General features: G+C 48.2%; 1 protein-coding gene across 6 annotated transcripts in view; it reads right to left on the bottom strand.

The window, feature by feature from the left end:
• Positions 1–22,403, bottom strand: part of L (zinc finger protein Lobe) — a 172,525-nt gene that overhangs the window by 2,455 nt on the left and 147,667 nt on the right. For 5 of the 6 annotated variants that reach the window (XM_086986900.1, XM_022803181.2, XM_022803182.2 and 2 more), the window contains 3 exons: positions 5,581–5,840; positions 2,671–2,952; positions 193–1,929 (listed from right to left, as the gene is read on the bottom strand). In XM_086986900.1, coding sequence (XP_086843026.1) covers positions 193–1,929; positions 2,671–2,952; positions 5,581–5,840 — 2,279 coding nt within the window. The remainder of the gene's footprint in view (positions 1–192; positions 1,930–2,670; positions 2,953–5,580; positions 5,841–22,403) is intronic. The other variant, XM_022803180.2, reaches the window with a different exon arrangement.

The raw sequence follows: 22,403 nt of genomic DNA, 5'->3' as shown, positions 1-22,403 counted from the left end.
TGTTATATAATTTCTGCAGTAACAGCATGTACTAAAATATATATTCTAGCTTCCTTATGCTAAAAGCTCTGTCATGTTGGATGCTCATGTTGTACACTTCCCCAGAATATTCTGCAAGGTTTCACGAGGAGGGCTTTTGCTGGAGACTCTTCATACAGAAATGTTAGACTTTGCTTTATTAGACATTCTTACCTTCGTAGCTTCGGCAGAGGTGGCTGACGAGGAACCGATGTGAAATTTCGCGTGAATTTGCAATTCTACCTCGGACATCAGCGTTTGTCTACAGATAACGCATGGAAGCGGGAGTCCCGTTCCCGAGCCTCCGTGGTTTGATACGTGTTCTGCAAATTCTTTTTCTGTTTTAAGGACCTCTCGGCAGATGGCGCAGGTGGAGCCGACGGTCACCTTGCAATGGGTCAGCTTATGTTCAGCGAGGGCGGACACATTTGAGAAAATCTCGTCGCAGATGTTACATTTGTGCTTCCCGCCGGTCGAGCCATGTGGGTGTAGCTTCATATGAGCTTCCAGCTCGCTGCGAGACTTACAGCTCTCATTACAATAAGCACACAGAAGGCTGACACCGTTCGTGGTTGTCGGAGCGGATTTTGTCGGCTTGATGGTCAACGAGAGATTGTGCACTTCGGGTGTGGAATGCGCGCTCTGCATATGTTTCTCAAGTAAAAACTCGACGTGGAAAGCTTGGTCGCACATGGAGCAAGGGAACTGGCGACCATGAGTTTCGACATGCCTCTGTAGTAGAGGCTCACTTGGAAACGTCTCCTTGCAGAGAAGACAGCGATAGGGTGAGGCTTTGGCCAAGTGAGTGACTTGAACGTGGAGCGAGAACTCCGGCTCTGAGCGGTAATTGCTCTTGCAGCTTGAACAACGGAAGACTCGAGCCTCCTCGGAGTGCTTTTCGATAAAATGCTGCTGAGCTTCGGCTTTTGTGTCGAATACGTCACGGCAGAGAGCGCATCGGTATAACTTTTGGGAGTGCGATTCCATAAGGTGCTTCTGCAGCTCTTCATTGCTACTAAACGCTCTATTGCACGGCTGACAGCTGTACTCGACAGTCTGCTGCAGGAAATGCGAAGCCACGTGCGTTTCCAGCTGTTGCGACGAACCGAATTCCGCCTGGCACTCGGGGCAGACCCGTGACACCTTGTTAATGCCCTCAAGATGCGATGCAAGGTGGGTACGGAACGACTCGAAGTCGGGACTAGCCTGGCTGCACTGCGAGCAGATAAATGGACCAGGCCCACCAGTCCCTAAGTCGGTGTGTGCTAAACGCATATGCTCGGTTAACGCGAGCCGATTAGGAAAATCGACGCGACACTGCGGACAACTAACAGGATCAATGCTGGCCATCGCGGCGCGGGCTTCGATAATTTTCGCCAGGATCTCGTTATACGAATGTGCCGCTATCGCATGCGCATGCAACGCGTGCATCGTCGGAAGCTTCAAGGGACAGTAGTCACAGTTATAACTTTCTGCAGCGGAACTTTCTGGCGGAGACAACCTCTGGGCGGCAAGTCGTGCCAGACTAAAGTTGAAATTTTTACCGACAAGCGACGAAATCGCCGAGGGCATCATCGTTGGGAAGTGTGGAGGGGGCATATGCATCGCTTGGATATGCAGTTGAAGGTTTTCAATTGTGCCGAAATCGGACCGGCTGCAGATCGAGCAAACCGGCGGCGTCGGTGAGGAGGTGAACGGTGGAATCAACGGGGAACTGAGCACGGGCCCACGATTATCAGACGATGGACTACGCGACAAGCGCTCTTTACGCGTAGCTAAACTTTGCATGGCTGACATTGTTGACATGAGCAGCGGGCTCGGCGTTGTCGGATCCGGACTATCCGATTGTCGTTGATTCAACATGGAAACAGGACTTGATATCCTCGCAGGGTCATGGGGCTCTCCTCGCGCCTGCAACAATGGAAAAGGAATTGAACACAAATTGAGATATGCTGCTGAGATAGCGTTCATGGCGGGGAGCCATCCCCCACTTACTATAAAACAGAAACACTAGACGGAGACAACTCACTCCGCCACTACGACGACTCGTCGAGGTGGCGGCATCAGGCACACCGATCGGGCAGCAGCATCGATCGACTAACACTGCTCTCACGCTGTGCACAATCAATAAACGCCATTTGGCATATGTGTACTAACAGAATTGTCGTTATGCATAGATGAGTCACAGTGCCAGCTCGCGAAACTGCGATCTGTGATAACTTATTGTCCCAACTGAGAGCTGGCTGGTTGGGTCTCCACTGTCTCCATTTATTGATCGCTATTAGATAAAATATTAATTATATAAATAAGATAATTATGGGGATACTAAATTGTTATCGACTTTGTCTGATAGCTTTGTTTTTTAGATATTTCATCTACGCTACTAGTGTGATATCGCTGTGGAAAAGCTTATCATATGATAAACTTGCTATTGTATTTTTACAAAAGGTCACTATTTGTTGTAGTTGGACGCATTTGTGTGTAAATATACAACAACAGAGATGATATTTATATGATTTAAGTGACTTGACATACTTCAAATTATACGTACACGTCAGTCATTGTTCATGCTTGCGGCTGTGGAGCTTTTAACCGTTATGGGGCTAAGGGGGGGAAGAGGGTATAATATGATGTTGATGCTGATCGTCTTACCTGGGTTTCGGCCGCACTCTTACGGTGGTTCTGCATATGGCTGGTGAGTGCAGCGGCGGTATTGTAGCCACGATTACACATCGAGCACTGGTAGGGTTTGCCTTGATCGTGGGTCTTCATGTGGATTTTCAGATGGTCGCTCCTTGAGAAAGCGGCAACACACTGTGTGCATTTGTACTTCTTGTCGCCGGTGTGCAGTTTGACATGGCGGTCGCGGCTTCGCTTGTGCTTAAACAGCCGCTGGCAGTAGTCGCAGCGAAACGGCATTTTGTCACTGTGCACCTACAAAAGCGACACACGCCGAAATTGTACGTCAACAAAACAACATCAACGGCACAACATGGCCAACATCGAGCTCTGGAAACAACGACGAAGACCATATAGATAAATACATGGAATAATCATAACCCCAAGCGCTGTTCTTACTTGATACTTTCTAACTAGTTTTTTTTTTTTTTCATTAAAACCTTAACCAGGTCTGCACGTCGCGCCCGCCTCTACAATAACATCCCCGCCAAATCATAGGCAGAGGCCTACGGGAGACAACGACTGCCTTTTAAACTTTGTCGCTGCATCGCTTGCATAGACATCTACGTACAGCTGCATCGCGTACTAGACAAGCGCGTCAGGTTAGTCGAAGTAAAGGGTGCAGGACAAATCTCACGTTTACAAATGTCTGTAGTATATGCATTATGAGATATGTAACAACAACAACGCGGAATTATCTCCGCGTGATTATTGTTGAAACCGTCGCTCGTGTTAAGCAGCAATAGAAGCATCAACAAATTACGCAAATGTGGGTCACGTTTCATCTGAACGGTGAAAAATGTTTACACTCTGATCTTACTATCACCACCTGCGGTGTATTGTCCGCGGTGACAACATTTCTCGAAATAGTCTCAGCGTCGCCATCAGCGGTGGCGGTCGCAAGATGGCGGCGACCAGCAAAGCAAGTGCTATTTTTCTTCTTTGTCTTCCCTAATCGCCAGAGGACTTCTGGCTCGCTTGTTTGTTCGCGTCAAGTGAGAACCAAAAAAGGACAGCAATTGCGCACATATACGAAGAACACGGTTCATTAAATCGCGAGCAACTTTTGACTCTAAACGCCCCGAGCTTCAATTGTTCTTCCTGCTCAGACAAATAGCCAGACAGGCGGTGCGCATCAGCCCTAAATTTCAAGGATCATAATATATATACTTTGAGCTCGTAGGAGGATACAGTCATTGTACTACTCTCTACATTGGACTAAAGGCTCTCGACTGTTCCGCCGATGATTAGTAACCGGTCCGTGCTAGTGACTAAACTGAACTGGTTTCCTTCGCTCGAAATATCAACAATCTTGGTAGCAGAAAAAGAGATAATAGTAAATAGCCCCGTCTGGAGACTGCCAAAAACACAAACGGGGAAGGGAAGCAAAGGGTTTTTTGATCGGCGCTGTTTTTTTTTCTTGCTTGCGACCGTAAGGGCGGATGGTCTATCGAACACGAATAGGTCGAATTGGAAGTCCTACTCTCGATGAATGCAAGTGTGTGTGTGTGTGTGTGTGTGTCCGCTTACGTACGGCTTAACCCAGACCAATCTCTGGGATCGCACTGAGCTTTTGAGCAGGGCGCGATTCTAAGTTTAGGGCTGCAGCTGATAATGCAGCTGCAAATTCGTTGCCTGCTTCGTTTCGACTGCGACGGCGTTAACAGGAGTAACTGATTCTAGTCAACGCCGACTATCAATTCATATATAATACGCTGGACTAAATAGGCAGCAGTATAAAGCAAGCAGAAGCAAGTAGTAGTATTCATTATCTGGCAGCCGTTCTGGTCACTACTATGCACAATCAGTATTTCTATCACGACAACCGCTACCCCTATATAAGCCGGCATCAGCAGTAGTAACGACCAGCGTTTCTTGGCTGGTATACATTTCTGAAGTGAATTGTTTCGTAGCGTCAGGAGTGAACTTGCGCTAAGTCACATAGCTAAGTTGGGATGCCTAAATATACTGATGTGGCTCACCAAGCCATACAGAAGCCGTCGACATCGTCAACGCCAGCAAACCACCTTTGTGACCTTTTGTACCTCAACAAGCCCGAGATGGGCGGATGTATCCGACGCGTGGCTTTGCCGGACCCGCGCCAGTCGCTTATTTTGTCTTATTTGATTTCACACTGTTTACGTGTGAGACGCTTATGTTGTTGTTTTCGCCATTGCTTAAACGTAAAAGCAAGTTGTCGCGTCGCGGAAACGCTCCGAAAGATGCTGACGAGATATCACCGTTACTAGCCCTGCCGTTACTAGTCGCGCTTAATCTGTTGCTAACAGCCCAGTAAATGACAAAACAAAGTGAAGAAGATTATGACAAGAAGTTGTGATGATAAGCCACAAAAGTTCCTGATCCGTAGTCCACCGAATTCTGTTGTCGTTTTTTTTTACTTGTTGCTCTCGGCAACTTTGTTGCGCAAACTCATAAGAATGAGTATTTTACAGATGTGATCTGTAACATTTGCCTCGTAACGGGCTAAAGCTTAACTTTGGACCGAAGTTGCTTTGTATCTGACTGATAGATATATAGAAAAGAAGTACAAACGCTTGGCAATCTTGCTTTCAATTGTTCATGTTCTTGGTTGCTTCTAAGTTTGCATTGTTTACCATGGCAGCAAAATACGCCGCTCGAAAGTGACAAAGAAGTCTGATTCCCCAACCAGCACTTACCATAATTGTACGCGTTAGTCGAAGGCGGTTTCGTGCTAGAGAAGCTCGCTTTACAGAAGCATGACGACAACGATTCCAAAATACTCAAACTCTGAATGTCTTACAAAATATCTGCTCGTATGACTCTTTCAATAGAATAATCGATGAATGCTAACATGACTCAAGAGGTGTATATATATATAAAACAAGCAGTCGTTCTGTGTACCTGCTTGTAAATCTGCGGATGCAGTACCTGCTCGTGCCGTTTGAGGTAGCTTAGACGGGGAAAGGCCTTATCGCAGAACTGGCAGGCGTATGGCGTGTTCTCAGTGACGCCGATTGTGTAGCCGAAATCCGGCAGGTCCTGACCATCGGGCGTCTCGCACGATGATGCCAGTGGCGATAGCGAGGACGCCTCCTCCGGCGTGGTGCATCCTCCATCCGAAGAGCGCCACGACGATGGGGTTCCGGATCCACCGTTCAGTCCTGGAACACAACAACCAAGAAAATAATGCATAGTTACACATAGAGCGTAAACGCAATCTCGCTAACTTCCAACAAAATTGTTTTTCGGCCAAAAAAGTTTTGACCACGTTCTTACGCGTAAAAACACTTGGCGCCAATTGGCTGACTACTGTTTGTATTTTGTCATATTCGCTTCCTTTTTTGGGTGACAAGTGTGACGCACGCCGTTCTGTTATTACACGTTCACATGCGTTCGGGATATATATTAGATTGATTCAGTCCGACTTTCGCAGGCCAACCAAATGTTATCCCTTTGCTCAGGTAACAGCCTGAGCTGATTGTGTCATACAGCGCAAAACTTCTATACGGATTTAAATGTATCGAATGCCGACTCGACCTTTGTTAGCACCGCACAGGCGTAGGAGAATTTGCATATGGCCCGTACTGTATCGCCGGCAGGAACGAACGCTCGTAGCCACATCAACGCCTGCCAGGCGATCTATGGCACTGCTAGTCTTAAATTCATCAAGGTAATTAGAGGAGCAGCTTGCTCGTGCGGTGTAAAGAGTATAACACAGTATGACTGCTTGTAGAACCTCTATGTAGAAATCGTGTGGTCGCCACGACTCGACCGCGAGGGGCGACTGCTGCTAGCTGCTCGTCGTCCACAAACCGATCCGTAATCACCATATGTTCTGTTGCTGCGTGTGGCCATAGATCCCTGTCTAGGTTCTTTCTGCTGCTGTTGCGGAGCGTGGGGCGCGCCGGGATGCGTTTTACTCGCTGTAGTTGTCCGGTATTCGACGACCTACTACCGCTGTTCAACAATCGATCAACCCGTCGGGATGATAGGTATCCGTCAAAATGCACTTATTCGCCGCCCCTCCTCTGACGCCTTACTACCGCTGTTTTTGCTGCAAATTACTGCTGCTTTCACTTTTTGGATATGCATCTGCCGCTCTGTTCTAGGTCCATGTCCGACATCGCGGACAGATCAGCCAGACACTTCGTTCAAGTCTCCGGAAGAAGCGAGAGAAGGAGAGAAAGAATTCGGACCCAAGGCAAACCATCACCATCGTCAATCTGCTCGGCGGGTTGGCGGGCGTTCACGAGGGGGGAGGGGCTATATTGGTTCGACACAAAAAAATTAACCCAGAGATGTGTAGAGACTATGGCGAGATTGTGGGCGGTTCTTTCACTTTTCCGTTTCTCTCCTTATACCTGAGTGAATCCGATGTAGGTGAGCAGTCAACGTATTGGCTAACGACGGCGACGGCCGTGGCTTAGTGTGCACAACCGGGTTAGTAAAAGGGAGAGGACAAGGGTATTGCTTGAATGTAGTGATGAACCCCGATGTTCAAGTGGTGATGGTGCGAGTTATGGTGACAATCACCTTGCTGCTCCGGCAGTTCCTGTGGATGACGATGATAATAATGGCACCACTAATTGAATTATCATCCACCGTCTCTGCCGTGTGCGAGCGCCAGCGTCGGAGCGCCGGTCCGACATACCTTGGTCTTGCTAGATGCATAGCATTCTTTCGCAGATTCAAGTTTGACTGGCACCCTGACCGACGCCCGATGTCTACAGGACGGCCTGAATGCATTGGTTCTATGCGACGGTAATGATATTCTACGCTAACAGCGGCAGCAAGAGCACCAAAGTGTGTCTGCTGTTTTTCTACTCTTTCGCTTGATGGTAATAACTACACGCTCATGATTATATAGTATAGATTTGCTCGTGGCCTAGTGAATAATGGCGACACACTGGATACTATCGCTACAACCAACTATACCGCTGCAATGGCTAGATAAAACCGCCAGTACACTCAATAACAGTCATTTAGTCTAGCCAAACATGACAGCTTGTTCGTACGCGATGCCAGGCCAATGTTTCTCTATGAAATGGATGTGTAGACGAGATGAGAGAAAGAATTAGCTAAGCAATTTTGAACTAGCTGGAAAACATCGTACCGCCAGCACACTTACGTGTACTTACAACAACAATAACAACGACGACGACGACGACGACGACTGGCATCGCAGTCTCAGAAGCACAGCGCCAAGACAGAGAGACTGACTTCGCTCGTAAATGATTTGCCTCAATCACAGCGGGTGGCCTTTGTCAGGTAAATATCTATGACCGCTGCCCTTTTTTTTGGATTTCTATTGGACTCACTAACAGGCTAACCAAATGAGTGACCCACTACTCTGTCTTAGTGTCACACGTTACTGGCCAGGGCGACCTGACAGGCCCATAAACAACCGCGCCTCGAGACAAAGCCTTGAACGACCGCGCCAGCAGAAACAGTAGAGTGATCGCGTCGAGTAAGAACACTGCCTGCGCAGAGCATGTCCACAGCGGCGATCGATCGATCGATCGATCGATCGATCGATTGGTTGACTATCAAAGCTAACCGATCGTTTGATTTTGTAATTTATCGCTAAACAACAACGTCAACCGTTTTCAACTGAAGGTTTCTTCTTCGTTTCTACTGGATTTCCCGTTTAGTACGAGGTACGACTCGCGAGGACCTCCTATGCTATTGCATGCATTAAGCTTATACATGAGTCATGCTTGTCTTTGTTTGCTCCCTATATGAGTTTTCCGCTTGTGAGGTGTGATTCTACCCCAGTGCTTTGTCCACTGAAATGTTACGTGTAAAGCTCCCCTCCATTCTCTAAGGCTCGAGTATCCGGCGTAGGCTGATCCCGTTTAGCTCCGAACATTGATACGTGGACAATGCCAATTATGTATGACATGTTTTCTAATGTAAAAAAGCGTTTAGTTTCACGTATGATTAGCGCTACACAAGAAATCACATAGCCTTATCTAACAAGAATTACTTTTCTAAAGGCGCTCAATAGCCCGTAAAGCTTTTGGACCAGAATTTTCCAATGGCATATAATACTCAAAGCATTTCTGTAGCAGGTAAATGCAGGTATTGTGCAGCGGATTAGTAACTTCATAATAATCATTGATGGCCAGTATAGCATATAGACTGCCGCTTAGAAATCGGACCAATGAAGAAAAACGGGCGCGTGACGCACGCAATCAAACAACAAAACGGATGAGGCTCTAGGTGACCATCTGACGGGAAGCAAATGCTAAAATGCAAAAAAAAAAACACGTAGATAATTCGCGTTTTCATTGGTAATTTTTTTTATTGGACATATGATACGGCTGCAATCGACATGTGATTGAAAGAGAGAAAACTGGAGGAAAACGTTCAAAATGATTGAATCGTCTGCGTGATTCGACAGCTAAAAGCCCGACCGTAACTCCTGCTTATTGTGGCTAGTGTGTAATAATAATTATGAGAACGATCTGTGATGGGATGATCCGAAGTTCGACAGGGATTGGCCGCCGACGAATCACCCTGCCACATGCTCGTCATATCGTATACAGCCGTTAACAGTGACGTGTTCGGCGTATGGTGTCGTGTCATATGGAGTCATCAAGAGGTCGACGTAATTGAAGTCGACAATGAGGGGAATGGGCCGCATCATTAGCGTTGCAGTCATGTGATGAAGACGTGATACGTTTTCACTCGTTGTGATGTGAAGGCCGGGAAAGGAGATAAGTTTTGGTGCGTCCCCTTAGGCCAGAGGTTTCAAAGGTAGGTAGCAGCTAGCGGGTCGTCGCCATCGATGTTGTTACCGTCGTGCGTCGATGCGTGGTACCGCCAAAAGCGATCTGGTGTCCGGGCCGATCCGATCCGTCCGGGATGTGAAGGAGGTGCGAACGAGTTCAGGCAAGCAAAAGTAGTACAGGCGATGCCTATAGCTCGGGCACAATAGTGTGAACGTTTGGCGGGGAGTACGAATACAAGCGTGAAGTCGTCAAATCTCTTGATCCGCACATCCTGCACATGATCGATCCTCGACAGAAAACAACGACGACGAAAGAAGAAAAAGAATGAGTGTTTTCAGCCTAAGGGGCTTAAATTGAAGGAACTTCAACAACAGCAGCAGCCGCAGCAGAAAAAGCGAACTCTATTCAGTTGGAGCATCTTTGCAGCCCTGGAGCGCCTCAGCGCCATCTGAATACTGACTTAGAGCACCCTCTTCGTCCGACTTCGGCCTATCCGGCTGTTCGTCCACCAGGCTTGTGTGCGTGCATAGAACTTCACCCGACGATAATCCCTTATCCAATTTCACAGAACGCACATATGTGCACCTTCATGTGTATGTGAAGACTGCAATTCTATACAATTACAGGAATAGACTTCCATATTTAATTTTGCAACTATAGTGCGTATTCGATTTATACGATTATTAAGCTAAGATCAGCTTTTCTTGAACCGTACCAATGCGGTGTGACATTGTGCTGGCCTGCTACCAGCTGGAAAGTCACTCCTTCTAGTTAATGGACAGAAACATTCAACATAAGTTTTCAGGCCAAAAACGATTTTTTTTGTTGTGCACAGTAAATCGGTCTTCCTTAAAGAAGTTGTCTCGAGTTCTATCATACTTAGGAGAATACATAGGCTCATTTCATTCGACAGAACTGAAAAGCGCCACAAATAAGGTACTGGCTGATGCTGCTCCTACTCTAGTTATTTCTCATTCACGAATGGTTTGACCTGATTGACGTTTGAACTGTTAGTCGTGTGCTGGCCTGCACAGGCGGGCGGAAGGGCTAAATGCGGCGCGTATGATTCACTCCAGCAGCCTCAACAAGATGAGAAGATGCTATCTAGAAATTTCTGCGTTTCCCTATTATATCGCTACCGTCTCTCTGGTCTGTCGCGGTCCTGGAGACGCGCGGAGCAGGACATGGCATGGCACCGATTAGCCGGTCACATCTGGTTAACCAGGCTCTCTTTGCCTCCTGTTTCCTTCTGGCAAAGATGTTGTAGCTAACAAGTACAATGAACGTGGTGCACAGGGACGTTACAGAAACGAGAAAAAAAACGGAAAACTATTCTGCGATGGTAGTTGAAAACCAATGATAGCAACAAGAGTGTTATCATGACTGCTCGTACTGTTTAAGAAGCGGGGCTAGCCAAGTCGGTCTTTTACTTCTTCTCTGGTCTGTCACTGGCCATACTTGTTGACTGGCAAATGATCGCTGACTGCAGTAAGGGCATAAGACAGCAGCAGATGAAGTGTGCGGCAACCCATATGACTACTCGAATGCTGCAAACAAGACACTGTGTTATGCACCGCAGCTAAACTGTATCAGAAGTGGCAACGTAGCTCCAATAAAATGGCCGCCGTTTCATATTGGCCGTTGGATCTTTGAGCTCTCGATGTCGTTGTCGGAGGCCCCGGTCTTTATTTCTTGGCTTTTGGGGCTTAGCGTGATGTCACGGGGTACAGCACCCCATAGTTTATAGCCACCCGCGGGCAGCCGAGTGGGCAGCACGAGGAGCTCTGGGCGCTGCTACCCCAGCGACTGTTCAACCGCACTGCACGCAGCGATCACCGCTGCCGACATCCCGATTATTTCTATTCGTCGAACACCTTTCGGAGGGTAGTCGTGGTACTGAGGAAGCTGTTAGGTAGGTCACTGATGTCATAATTAGATTTGGCTAGCTGTCCAGCCGCTTGCCTGCCAGCTTTTTTTCGTTTGCAAATCCCCTTCCTTCCTTCCTTCTGTTCTCAGGGGCGGTAACAGCGGCAGCAGCAGCAGCAACAGCTGCGAATCCGAAAGGCGAACGAAAACGAGATGATGATTTTCGTTGCTGCGCCCGCGCAGGGTAGAGCGAATATCTCATCTCTGTTAGTCGCTTTACGAGTCAATCTCGTAAAGTACCTCAGCCAGCTTTTCTTTCTCCCAGTGGCGTCGGTCGTACTATCCACTTGACGCCAGGCGCAGAAAAAAAGCCGAACATGGATACTGGAGGAGTGAGGCATGCAGAGCGAACACGTCTGCTACACAGTGACATCAATCGCGGCAGTAGCGGCGGTACAATGAAGCCGAGCCAAACTGCTGGTACCTTGAAGAGGTCAGAAATCTGCTTCTAGATCGGCTAAAGAACGAATAAAGAGCCTATCGATTGAGCCTGCTCGTAGGCCTACATATAAGGATGACTGTCTAGTCATCGAGTATTTGAGCTCCCGCACCGCTCAGACGACACTATCATTGCTGGCTATGTTGCCGATTCTGCTAGAGCAGTTTATAAGCGCTTGTGCTGTTGCTATGCCTGCAGCAAAAACTGCTACGGATTTTCGCAGAAGCTATAGTAGGCCACGATCGCGGCGGTCGTAGCCGCAGTAGCGCGCAGCGATGGATCGCCAATCAGTTAGTCCACCGCGCCTTAAATCCGCCACAGCCACAGCGTATTCTATTGAATCAATCGTTTTCGGTATGGGGCATCCCGGCAGCGACTCAGTTGCTCAAACATTATAACTGCAAACAATAAAAGCCAGCCATGAACCACGCATCACGTCAAAGAGATGATGGGCCGCTAGCTGGTTATAGGTACTATGCCTGCTGGTTGATGTTGTTGTCATCGTCGTCGTTGCTGCTGCTGCTGCTGTCTGCTGTGAAAGAGAGAGAGAGCGTTCGCCGATCTTGTTAATCTCTAGTGATCTCGTCAACTCGCGAAGATAAGCCCCGCTCTCTTCGGTGTGGTGTGCACCGCCCGCGATACGTCTGTTAGTTTGGGTAGGAGCAGGCGTTAGAACACGCCTAACGTGTGACTGCTGCGCTCTTATCCTCTATGCTAATGTTGGCCGTGGCGTTGATGGCGATGGCGATGGCGATGGCGATGGTGCTGCTGCTGATACACGTCACGTCTCTCGCCACATGTCTCTCTGCCGTTTACCTGTCTGCGAACATGCACATATTGCCGCCCAAGCACCCAGACAAGACCGTTTACAAATTATATTATTGGAGCTTAAGAACGACTAGCGTGGTTTGCTGCACGTCGCAGAGACACTGTGTGGCGTGAAGTTATCGTCGTTGCCTTCCTTCGACTGACTAAAGAACGAGCAAACGAATGAACTACCTGACTAATGTGCGTTAGGTAGTCCCGCTTGTTTCATTGCTACTTTTAACCCTTTCTAGATCGGTAAGGTAGATTCATGGCATTTCATTCAACGGTCCTCCACAATTATCCCACCACCCCACCCCACCCCACCCCCACCGAGACCTAGCGCCCAAACGAACATCGCTAATAAACCCGACTAGTATCTGACCTGACTAGTAGCTAGACACTTAACCCAACCTTAAGCATCTTAACCCAACCGCTTCGACGAAGCAGATGGACGCGCGCGCTGTCGTCCATTGCTGCTGCTGCTGCTGCTGCTGCTGCACAAACTTCCCGCAATAGGACGAAACAGGCACTCGGGCACATCTCACCATAGAAGGATAGGGTACACAATAAGAGCAGCCAAACTGACTGCGGTTAATAACTTTGGACACAGGCAACGGTTCGACAACGTAGAGCTAAAATAGAGAAGATTGTTGCATTATTAAGACATAAGATAGATAGATTCTCAAAAAGAGACGAAAATCGATCGCTTTTGCTGCCCGTGCACACAGTTCAAAGAACGGGCGAAGAGGGGCGAAAAATTTGGTTCATATTGGCTTTCTTGCTGTTCTAGCATTCACTTGTATGTATGGGACATCTTTATATAATGGCTGATGGTGTACACGGAGCAACACCTCCGACGCTGATAACAGCGTCAACAGCAGCTACAACCTTTTAGCTAGAGCGCTTTTAGCAGTAACAGCAGAATTCGCTTCGATACCTTCGTCAGTTTGATGTTATTCTTCTTGCGGCTGGGTGTCTTTTAAAGGCCTTCGACATACTCTTCCCCACGCAGGTTTTGTCGGGTGCGACTTTCCAGAATTATCAAAACAAAAGCCTAGGTTGTCTACCCATCCATTTGCCCGTCCGTCACCTTATCGACCGCCAACACCATGATTCCCCCGTAAGAATGTCTAACACAATCGCCCCCACTGGGTGCCCTAACCAGTAGCAACAGCAGCGTCTTCCGTCCAAACATCTTTAACAATAGAGGCGCGATTTCTAAATTAGGTGAATTCTCTAAACGGTTAACGCGTGATCTAATATCGACCCAAGTCGATGGCTGGTGTGTTCATTAGAAAACATGTTCAATACCTTTCAATCGAGAGACCTTACCAAACGGTACCACATCGCATAGAACTATACGTGTCAATGCTATAGTTTTCTTATTCTAGGGTACTAGTAGTGTGATATTGCAGTAATAACATTAGTTGAAATTGATTGTACAACGAGTTACACCAAGCGCTGCGGTAACCGCGGGTCGGCGATGGAATCGACACGACGGCGCTACTACCTTTGTCCTGAACAGCCGCTCACCGAACGACCTCAGACCAACCAAGTGTTGGGCCTCAAACATTAATAACTAGTGAGGCGACATGACGCCATTCCCTTCTGTGGACCGACCGTCGCTTCAGGTGCTCAGACACCAAGAATTAAAGTGTTCATGGTGGGAAACTATGCTGTATGAGCCATTGTCGAATTCTCATCGTAGTGTTGAAGAACAAACAGCATCTCTCGCTGGATTTGGGTTGGGTGCCTCATAGGTACTTCAGCTTGCCTGAGTCCAGATTAAGCCATCATAGTTATTAGGGGTGTTTGGGTGTCAGTGAACGGGCGCACCGCCCCATCGTTTGGTACGGACCTGTTGTTTGCTTAAGGATACCAATGCCGCTTCGAAGAATCCAAATTTTCAGTGGAGCAAAAAAGATAGTCTGTATTTGTCCTATCTGATCGATCAGAGCCGTTAACTTTGACTACTTCATCTTACGAATATAGAAAAAGAAGTTTGCGCGCATCAACGGATTCGTCGTCACGTTTCTTATTTCCGTCAGCGTCATTACTTTCCCCCTTGTATCTTTTCATGCGACTACAGACCACACACGCATACACGGAGCTAGCTAGATAGCTACATAATATTACATGGCCATAATTAAGATCTTTTGGAGCCGCCCAGTGGAGTCAGCACGTCTAATTGTACGGACTCAGTGACAATTCAGTCTCGAGATGTTGGCTTCAGACGACGACGTTTCGCCTTTGGCCTGTGATTTTCTCTGAATAAACGGACAATAACGACAACAGTATTTTAACGGGATATCTGTGTGTGCGACTAAATGATGACTATCTAACATCGGATTCTGGTTGCATCGGGAGGTAGCATCCTGGCAGTCGTTTGCGAAGAGCTCTGGGAAGACCTGCTTCCCTGTTGGTGCAGCTGTGAGCACACCATGGTGCCACTCTAACCATCACAGCACATCCACACACACACCACATGGACTGACCGTCAGTGTAGCCGGCTTAATGCCATCTTACGACACGGAGTGCGCCCAGCGCAATATCCGGGAGTGGTCACCATCTCTCAGCGATCATTAAACTTCACGATTTTTTGATTAATGTTTGCCGTCATCGGTGTTTAGCGTTTCGGTTCGTGTCTGTTCGTCGTCTTCCCTGCTTCATTCAGTTTGTCTTTATCCGTTTTTCTGCAGGACGAAGCGTCGTTCTTAACTGGATACTAACGAATTGTCTAACTGATATCTTTTTCTTTCTCGACAACGCTAGTATTATCCACGCTAAGTCCTATATACGTAGCATTCCCGGGAAAGGATGTCGTCTCGTTCTTTGACTCGAAGCTTAACAGCTCGCATCTTCGGAAGATCTGACGGCAAGACACGATTATGGTACAGCAACAGCAGCACCACGCAGGCAAGAAATCGGCTAGCCGCGATTAGTAACAGTAGCACAACAGCGGGCAGCGCAAACAGAACACAACACAGCTTCGCTGTTGGGTGGTCTAGAAGAAATTCAGCGGTCAGCAAGGGACCACCTTCAGCGCGGCTGGAGCGGCGAACGAAGCGGTAGACCGACTCAACCTGCCTACCGCTAGGACCAAACGACGAGAACCATCAGCTAGGTACAGCCGGCCCGAGAAAGAAGGAAGCCAGGCAACAGGCATCAGCAAGCTCGAGAAGACCCATAACAGCAGAGCAAGACGAACATAATCAAATCGAGCGGCCGTCAACAGAATCGATCCAACCGACCCACGTCAAGCCGAGTCGATGAAGAAGCTGAAGGAAACGAAGCGACGAGATCCATCCGGCGGCCGAGAAGTAGTCGCTCTGGACAGGCACTTCGAGCATTGACAGTGGCAGCGGCAAAATGGCGAATAACAGAAAACGCAGCAGCAAACGAAGAAGTCAGGGGAAGGGAGGTTGAATGGAATGAAGTGTCTTTATTAGAGCGGCCGTAACACTAGAAGAAATCGCCGGCACCGACAACAACAATATCGTCGGCGCGCCGCAGTTCTGCTGCAAATAAACAGCACTGCCACAGTCGCTGCTGCTGCGGATGTTCCGGACGACCGTGGCTGTGCCTCGGCGATCGTCATCGTCGCCGCTGGGGGTGACGGCGGAATCAGAAACCATCTGGGCCGTCGCTCGGACCGAATCTACCCGCGTGATCGCCACCAGAATCTACTCTCGCTAAGGAACGAACGGGACACAGATCCGTAACGATGCTAAATCTGCTGCTGCTTGTACGAGAGTATATTACTTTCGAAGTTCACCTCGTGACACGCTTCGTGCGGCCACTGCCGCGCCCCGTTTATAACTGATCATTAGTCAGTGCGATACGCAAGGACCCAAGTACATATTGTACTTATTATGCTGACACAGTTTATATAAATTAGGTACGGTGCATGATTGTTAGCAAGGGTATAGAAGACCGCATCTTGATACGAACATCAACAACAGCAAAAAACAAATAGGGCCGAAGGGCTATCGGTTGCTGAATGATCGCTCGCGTCTTCGCGCACCCTCAGCGAAACAGACACAGTACAATGAGATTCGGCTAGACGCTCGCGTGACGGGACCGCGGATATTTGATGTGTAGTTATTCGAACGGTACCTGGTCGCGCTATAGGCGCGCCATGACCATCTCATCAACTGTCGTCACTGTTACTGCGGGCAACCGTCCTTGTTTATTTCGATCGCCCTAACGATGAAACGCGCATACGCCTGGTATAATAATACGTTGCTGTCAAACTAACAGGTGGATGGCCATTTACTCATCACATAATACAACACGTATTCGTTACCGTTTAGCTCGACAACAATTCGTACGGCTTCAACAACTGCAGCAATAACTACGTTTGACGGAGAATCAAAGCAAGACCGACAAAAGGGGATAAACAATGGCGACACGCCACAAAAGTCTACCAACGTTCAGAGGAAACTTGCGCTGCCGATGATGATGCTATCGCGGGCTGCGGCCAGAATGGGACATGACGCGCGTATCGAAGTCGTCAGCCCACGCAGTTGTCATTTCTTTTACTTTGAGTACTGCTTGACTTCGATCCAACTCAGTTCATCTGGATTCCGAATAATACGCAAGAGAGCCTCAAATGAAAACACGAAAGAACTACTTCGTTGGCGGTGCCAGCAGCACAGACAGCAGCGCCCGCTAAACCGATTGTTCTACGAATCAGAACATAGATTCTGCTTGGAAACTCCGTATAACCCTATCATGACTGGCTGGCTATTGCTGGGTGCACGCGTCTCTGCGTGCGTCTGTGACGAGCGAGCCTGCCTGCCTGCCTGCCTCCCCGCGCACAGTGCATGGGGCGTCAGTAGCAATAATAATTCCAAACGAAAATAATAGTAGCCAAGACCTCCAGACATAGGCCCAACCAATCAAACCAACGATGAGCGCAAAGCAGACGGAGGGTATATTGAGGCAAGCAGCACGAAACAGGAGCACGTTTGGCCAAAATGCTGGAAGAAATGACGCTCCCCCTCCCATAGCCGAAACTCTTCTCGTCATCTCATCGTTTGCTCGATGCGCGCGAGGTTGGAAATACGACGCATGAAGACGGCAAAGCAGATAGAAGACAACGATCATTTGTTACAATGCGATCCGGGTACTGGATATCCATACTAGAATCATTGTACCTATGACGGGTTGCCAGCACGCACTCCTGTCACCAAACAGTTTCGTCCATGACGACGTCGTCAATAATCATAACGATCATAATGGCGGACGCAGTAGCAGCTGCCGCTATTACTATTGCTATTGCGACCAACAGCCAAAGAAGGGAAATGATAAAAGCGAACCGCATATTACTACGCCTATCTGATTATTGCAGACGTATTCTCAACCAGTCGAATCTACGTGGGGGACACAGCAGCGCCCTATCGAAGTGCCTGATCAACCGATGCAACAATGGAAAACCTCGTTATTTTTATGCCGATTAAAAGATGAGACGCACGACTGCCCAACTTCGAATAGTGTCTGCTCTTACCTAATTCGGCCACTTACTTGTAAGGATGTGTATATATTCCGAACAGGTAGTTCCGCCAGTAGTTACTCCGTTTATTCTGAAGGTAGGTCTACTTGAAAAACGTTCAATTCTATCCCGCTCTTGCATAACAATCTCTGCACATATATCTTTGAGTAGTCCTCCCTTGCAGGTTACCACGACTGTAGTAGGTTATAGGCACCTTGATTGCCGCCAACAGTTTACCCGTTGGTCGCACATCCCCTACGCCTTCATCGTCGACCTCACCCTCCGCTTGCCCGCTTTTCGTATATGCGAAATTCATGATGATACCTATTTTAATAAATCTCAAAGGCTTTATTCTGTCGCCCAAAAGTGGGCTGAGTCTAGGCGGTTGAACGCGCTTAGCAGAACACCTGTTCGAGGAGCGTCGTTGCCGCAGCAGCAGCAGAAAACGCTCAGCGGCACTCTGCTTAAAGCCCCTGTCGCAGCCGCTTCACTTCTCCACTCGTGGTGAGGATTTAGGGAGAATATTTCAGGGTGGAGATCTACGACGGACGTCGCGCGCATTTGCTCGAGCGAAACACTTTCGCCAACGGCAGTGACAGCAGCAGCGGCGGCAATATTTTGGTCGTCGGCTCCGCGGGCACTATATGCGCTGCTCGAGATTCGTCGACTCCGGGAACCATCGAAGGAAGCTATTCCCCATTAAAAAATTAACTCTATCTCGCCATCACCATCATGATGCCGCTACGCGATACGTGTGCTCCTAGATATTTGCGTACGCCTCTATAGGGGATAGCGAGTGAAAGAGGTATTGTGTGGATATAGTCTTGAATCCATGGGCACTTGCATCAGATACTGCTGTTCCTGTCTCCGCCTGACCTGCTAGAAGTGTCAAATGAAGCTCAGACTTAGAACTAAGTTAAACTGAATATCAGGAAGATCCACCCAGGATGTATGTGTACAGATCACACAGTGAAGACCAGCGTCAATGGCTTTATCAGTTCAAAGTCGTCGGAAAGTCGTACGGTCTTCCGTGTGTAGGATCCTCCCCGAAATAATATAGACGATATAGCGCAAAGGGAGACCCGCTTTCTAGCGCGGTTGACTCATTCGACCTATTGAGTCGACCTGAGATCTGAGAAGAATAGGTATTAGTAGCCAAAGGAGAAGACCACCTTGGCTTCGTTGTGCAGCCAGGCGAACTATACGACGAACAGGACGGAGGGGACGGCGGCGGTTCAACCGGACCCACTTTTCTTTCAAAGGAACTGCGTTGGGCCGAGCCAAACCGAAGAGAAACACCCCTAAGGCAAACAACTCAATCCAGACAACCGTCAACATCCTCAAGACCGAATCACCAGAACATCTTTAGCAGCAACAGCATCTATAGATTGTCGGTATCGTCGCAGTAGGCAAGCGGGCGGGCAATCGGGCGGCCAGCTTTAATAAACATCCTAATAAAGACATCTACATTCCAGCGGCGCCCAGATCTACTGATCTGGGCACCTTAGGCAGTAGAAGCAGCGCCGGCACCATCGTCTCTTTCTGTTCATCACGTGCGATATCAGCAGAGAAGATTGCAGACCACCAGCGCCGCCGACTTCATCCGCAATTCATTGTCGTCGTCGTCTAACATGATGACAACGATAGCCTCGGAGGTGGTCTGGGTTCAGGGGGGTATGAGTGTGCGATGCTAGGCTCTCTCTTGGCTTATATAGCCCTGTGTGGTATGTAATAGTATTTGTAAAGAATGGTAAGATGAGGTGATGGGCCCGGATGCTATCTCTGGACCGGCGTGATAGAAATGAGGTGACGAGATCGTGGTTGCAGATGCTAGTGTTCAGCCATACGCCACGCCGTTGGTGGGTGCCCAGCATAGCGTTTCTATATGCCGTTCATATGGACAGCCGTAAGATGCGAGTGCACATTAAGTATAGCAATCTTTTGCATCAGCGAACCGCAACGATGATATCGAGAGTTCAGTTTATACTGCTGTTGGGATCTATTGGCTATGTAGGTAAAATAATGGCTCTTGAGGTGCTAGGTGCGACTGAAATCTTCCTGCGTATCATATATGGGCACGCCAACACGCATACGCTGAGCCGTACGAGCGAACACGCTTGATGGCTATATGCTTTCTTCACTTACAAACGTGATTTTATAGTGATTTTGGACTACCATCGTATCACACGTAGGGGGCATCGCCGTTGCCTTCTTCCAATATAGAGGTATCATTTTTCTGTTCTACTGGCTTTTGGCCTTCAGTACCTTACGGAGCGATACCGTCCATGCATTCGTGGTTGGTTCACTTCGGCACAACTCAGCTCGTTGTATCGCGGGGCAATTCAATTCAGCGTAGCAGCTAGCGCTACGAGCGACGTACCGTGGCCGATGTACATCATCTGTATATAAAGTGTGTATTGCATACGAAGCTGTATCGCCAGGCGAACAACGACATAGAAGAGGACCAAAGCAGGACAGAGCGGCATGTACAGAACAGTCACCAACCTCTTCCCTACAGCTTCTCCTGCTGGGAGAAACCCGCACCTCGCGTGATGTCGTTGTCGTACGGCTGTTACTGGTCCTGTGATTGCCGCTGCGATGGTTTTAGTAGCTCTATTGCCTCTGACGACCGAAGCCGGCCATGTTGAAGCGATAGTCGAAAGCGTTTTTCTCCCAAAGAATGAAGACATCATCTGTCCCCTGTTCAACATCGACTTCTTTAACGCAAGAGATCGAGGAGGAGAGTGAAGGCGAGCAACAGCGCCTTCGGCAACAGCAGCAGCAGTCGAGACAGAAGAAATAATTTTGATGCCGCCAAACGGAGGGAGGCCCTCAACAGGAACAAGCGTAGAGCCACAGCAGCTCCTTACCAACTAGCGTAACTTAGCAGAAGCGTAGCACTGGACAGAAGTCTGCGCACAAAAACAGATAGACGGACAGACAGATAGGCAGGCAGGCAGGCGCGCACACAAACCACAACAGGTCATCACGGCGGCCTACCGCAGAGCGTGCAGTCGATTGAGATGTTTGGGCTTGATTTGACGATGCGTTCATCGTTGAACACCCAGGGGCAGGTCACGAAGCGCCGCAACAACAGTACTAGTAACAGAATGCTGTGTATTTCTGTGTGCATGTGTACGAACGAAAAGATAGGAGAAACGGAGGGTGTCTGCCGTCTTCCCTTCGTTGACGTCGGCATACCTCCGTTCGGTCTTTCGTTCCATTGGGCGAGCGACAATAACGCACCTTTTCACTCGTATGTCCGCTTAGCGTGTCTGTATATGAACGCGGCGTGTGTGGCATGCGTGCTAATGCGATGCTATCGCTGGAACACTGATAGGATGGGCTGGCAGCCGCTGGTTTGCTGCTCTCCATAAAGACGGTATGGCGATTACAAAGCGGCAGTGCGAAACCATCAGCCGCGATACAATATATATATATATATATATATGTGTATATATATATATATATATATATGTGTATATATATATATATATATATATATATATATATATATAAAAGATACGCTGTATATTATAAAAAAAAAAAAAAAAAACAGTACGCTATAGGACCTGCCAGCCAGCTATCTATTTATTGCTAGTCCATAATAACCGGAACGGCGACGAGGGTGGCATCTGACGGCCAGAAAATGTTTGTCGTGACATTGACGGGTGAATTAGTGAGAACGATATTTTAAATAAGGCACATACAACACGCGAACACCCATATAAGACTTCAATATATATACGGATTGAGTGTTTGTCTTCCACCGAGCGGAGTTGAACCGAAATCCAACGAATGACCGACCGACAAAAGGGTTGTAAACAGTGTGAACACCATTTGTTTTGTTGTTGCGGTGGTTTTTTTTCTCTTGTACCATTGGAGAACAATTACAGCTGTCGCTCCATGACATGATCATAATGAGCTCCTATCTTTACAAGGAAAACTTCCCAACAAAGAAAGCTTTAGGCACTACCGACATAACTGCTTTGACAAAAACGATCACCGCCAACGTGGCGTTCCTTCGTGCATCATCATACGTCCATCGCGTTCTGATTACCGCGGTCTTCACTGACTTGCCTCTACTACCACTTCCGGGGGTATCGTAAACCGTACGGTCACTAACTACTAACATCAACCTTTTGATGGTGACAAATTCGTCGCGTGGAACTTTTAACTAGCGCTGCAAAAACTGACAGGAACGAGCGTTCCGGTTAACGTGCTCTCATTTAATAGTCGTAAATCGCCATACGACGTTATGGCGTGCCCGTGGTCTACGGCTTCAAGCGTAACAAACAAGACAACAACGCGAAAATACTAGTGT

The sequence above is a fragment of the Varroa destructor genome, unplaced genomic scaffold, assembly GCF_002443255.2.
Source record: "Varroa destructor unplaced genomic scaffold, Vdes_3.0 BEIS01000004.1, whole genome shotgun sequence".
Taxonomy (NCBI): Eukaryota; Metazoa; Arthropoda; class Arachnida; order Mesostigmata; family Varroidae; genus Varroa; species Varroa destructor.
The sequence above is the reverse complement of the archived record's forward strand: the minus strand, read 5'-3'. Positions and strand labels throughout refer to the sequence as shown.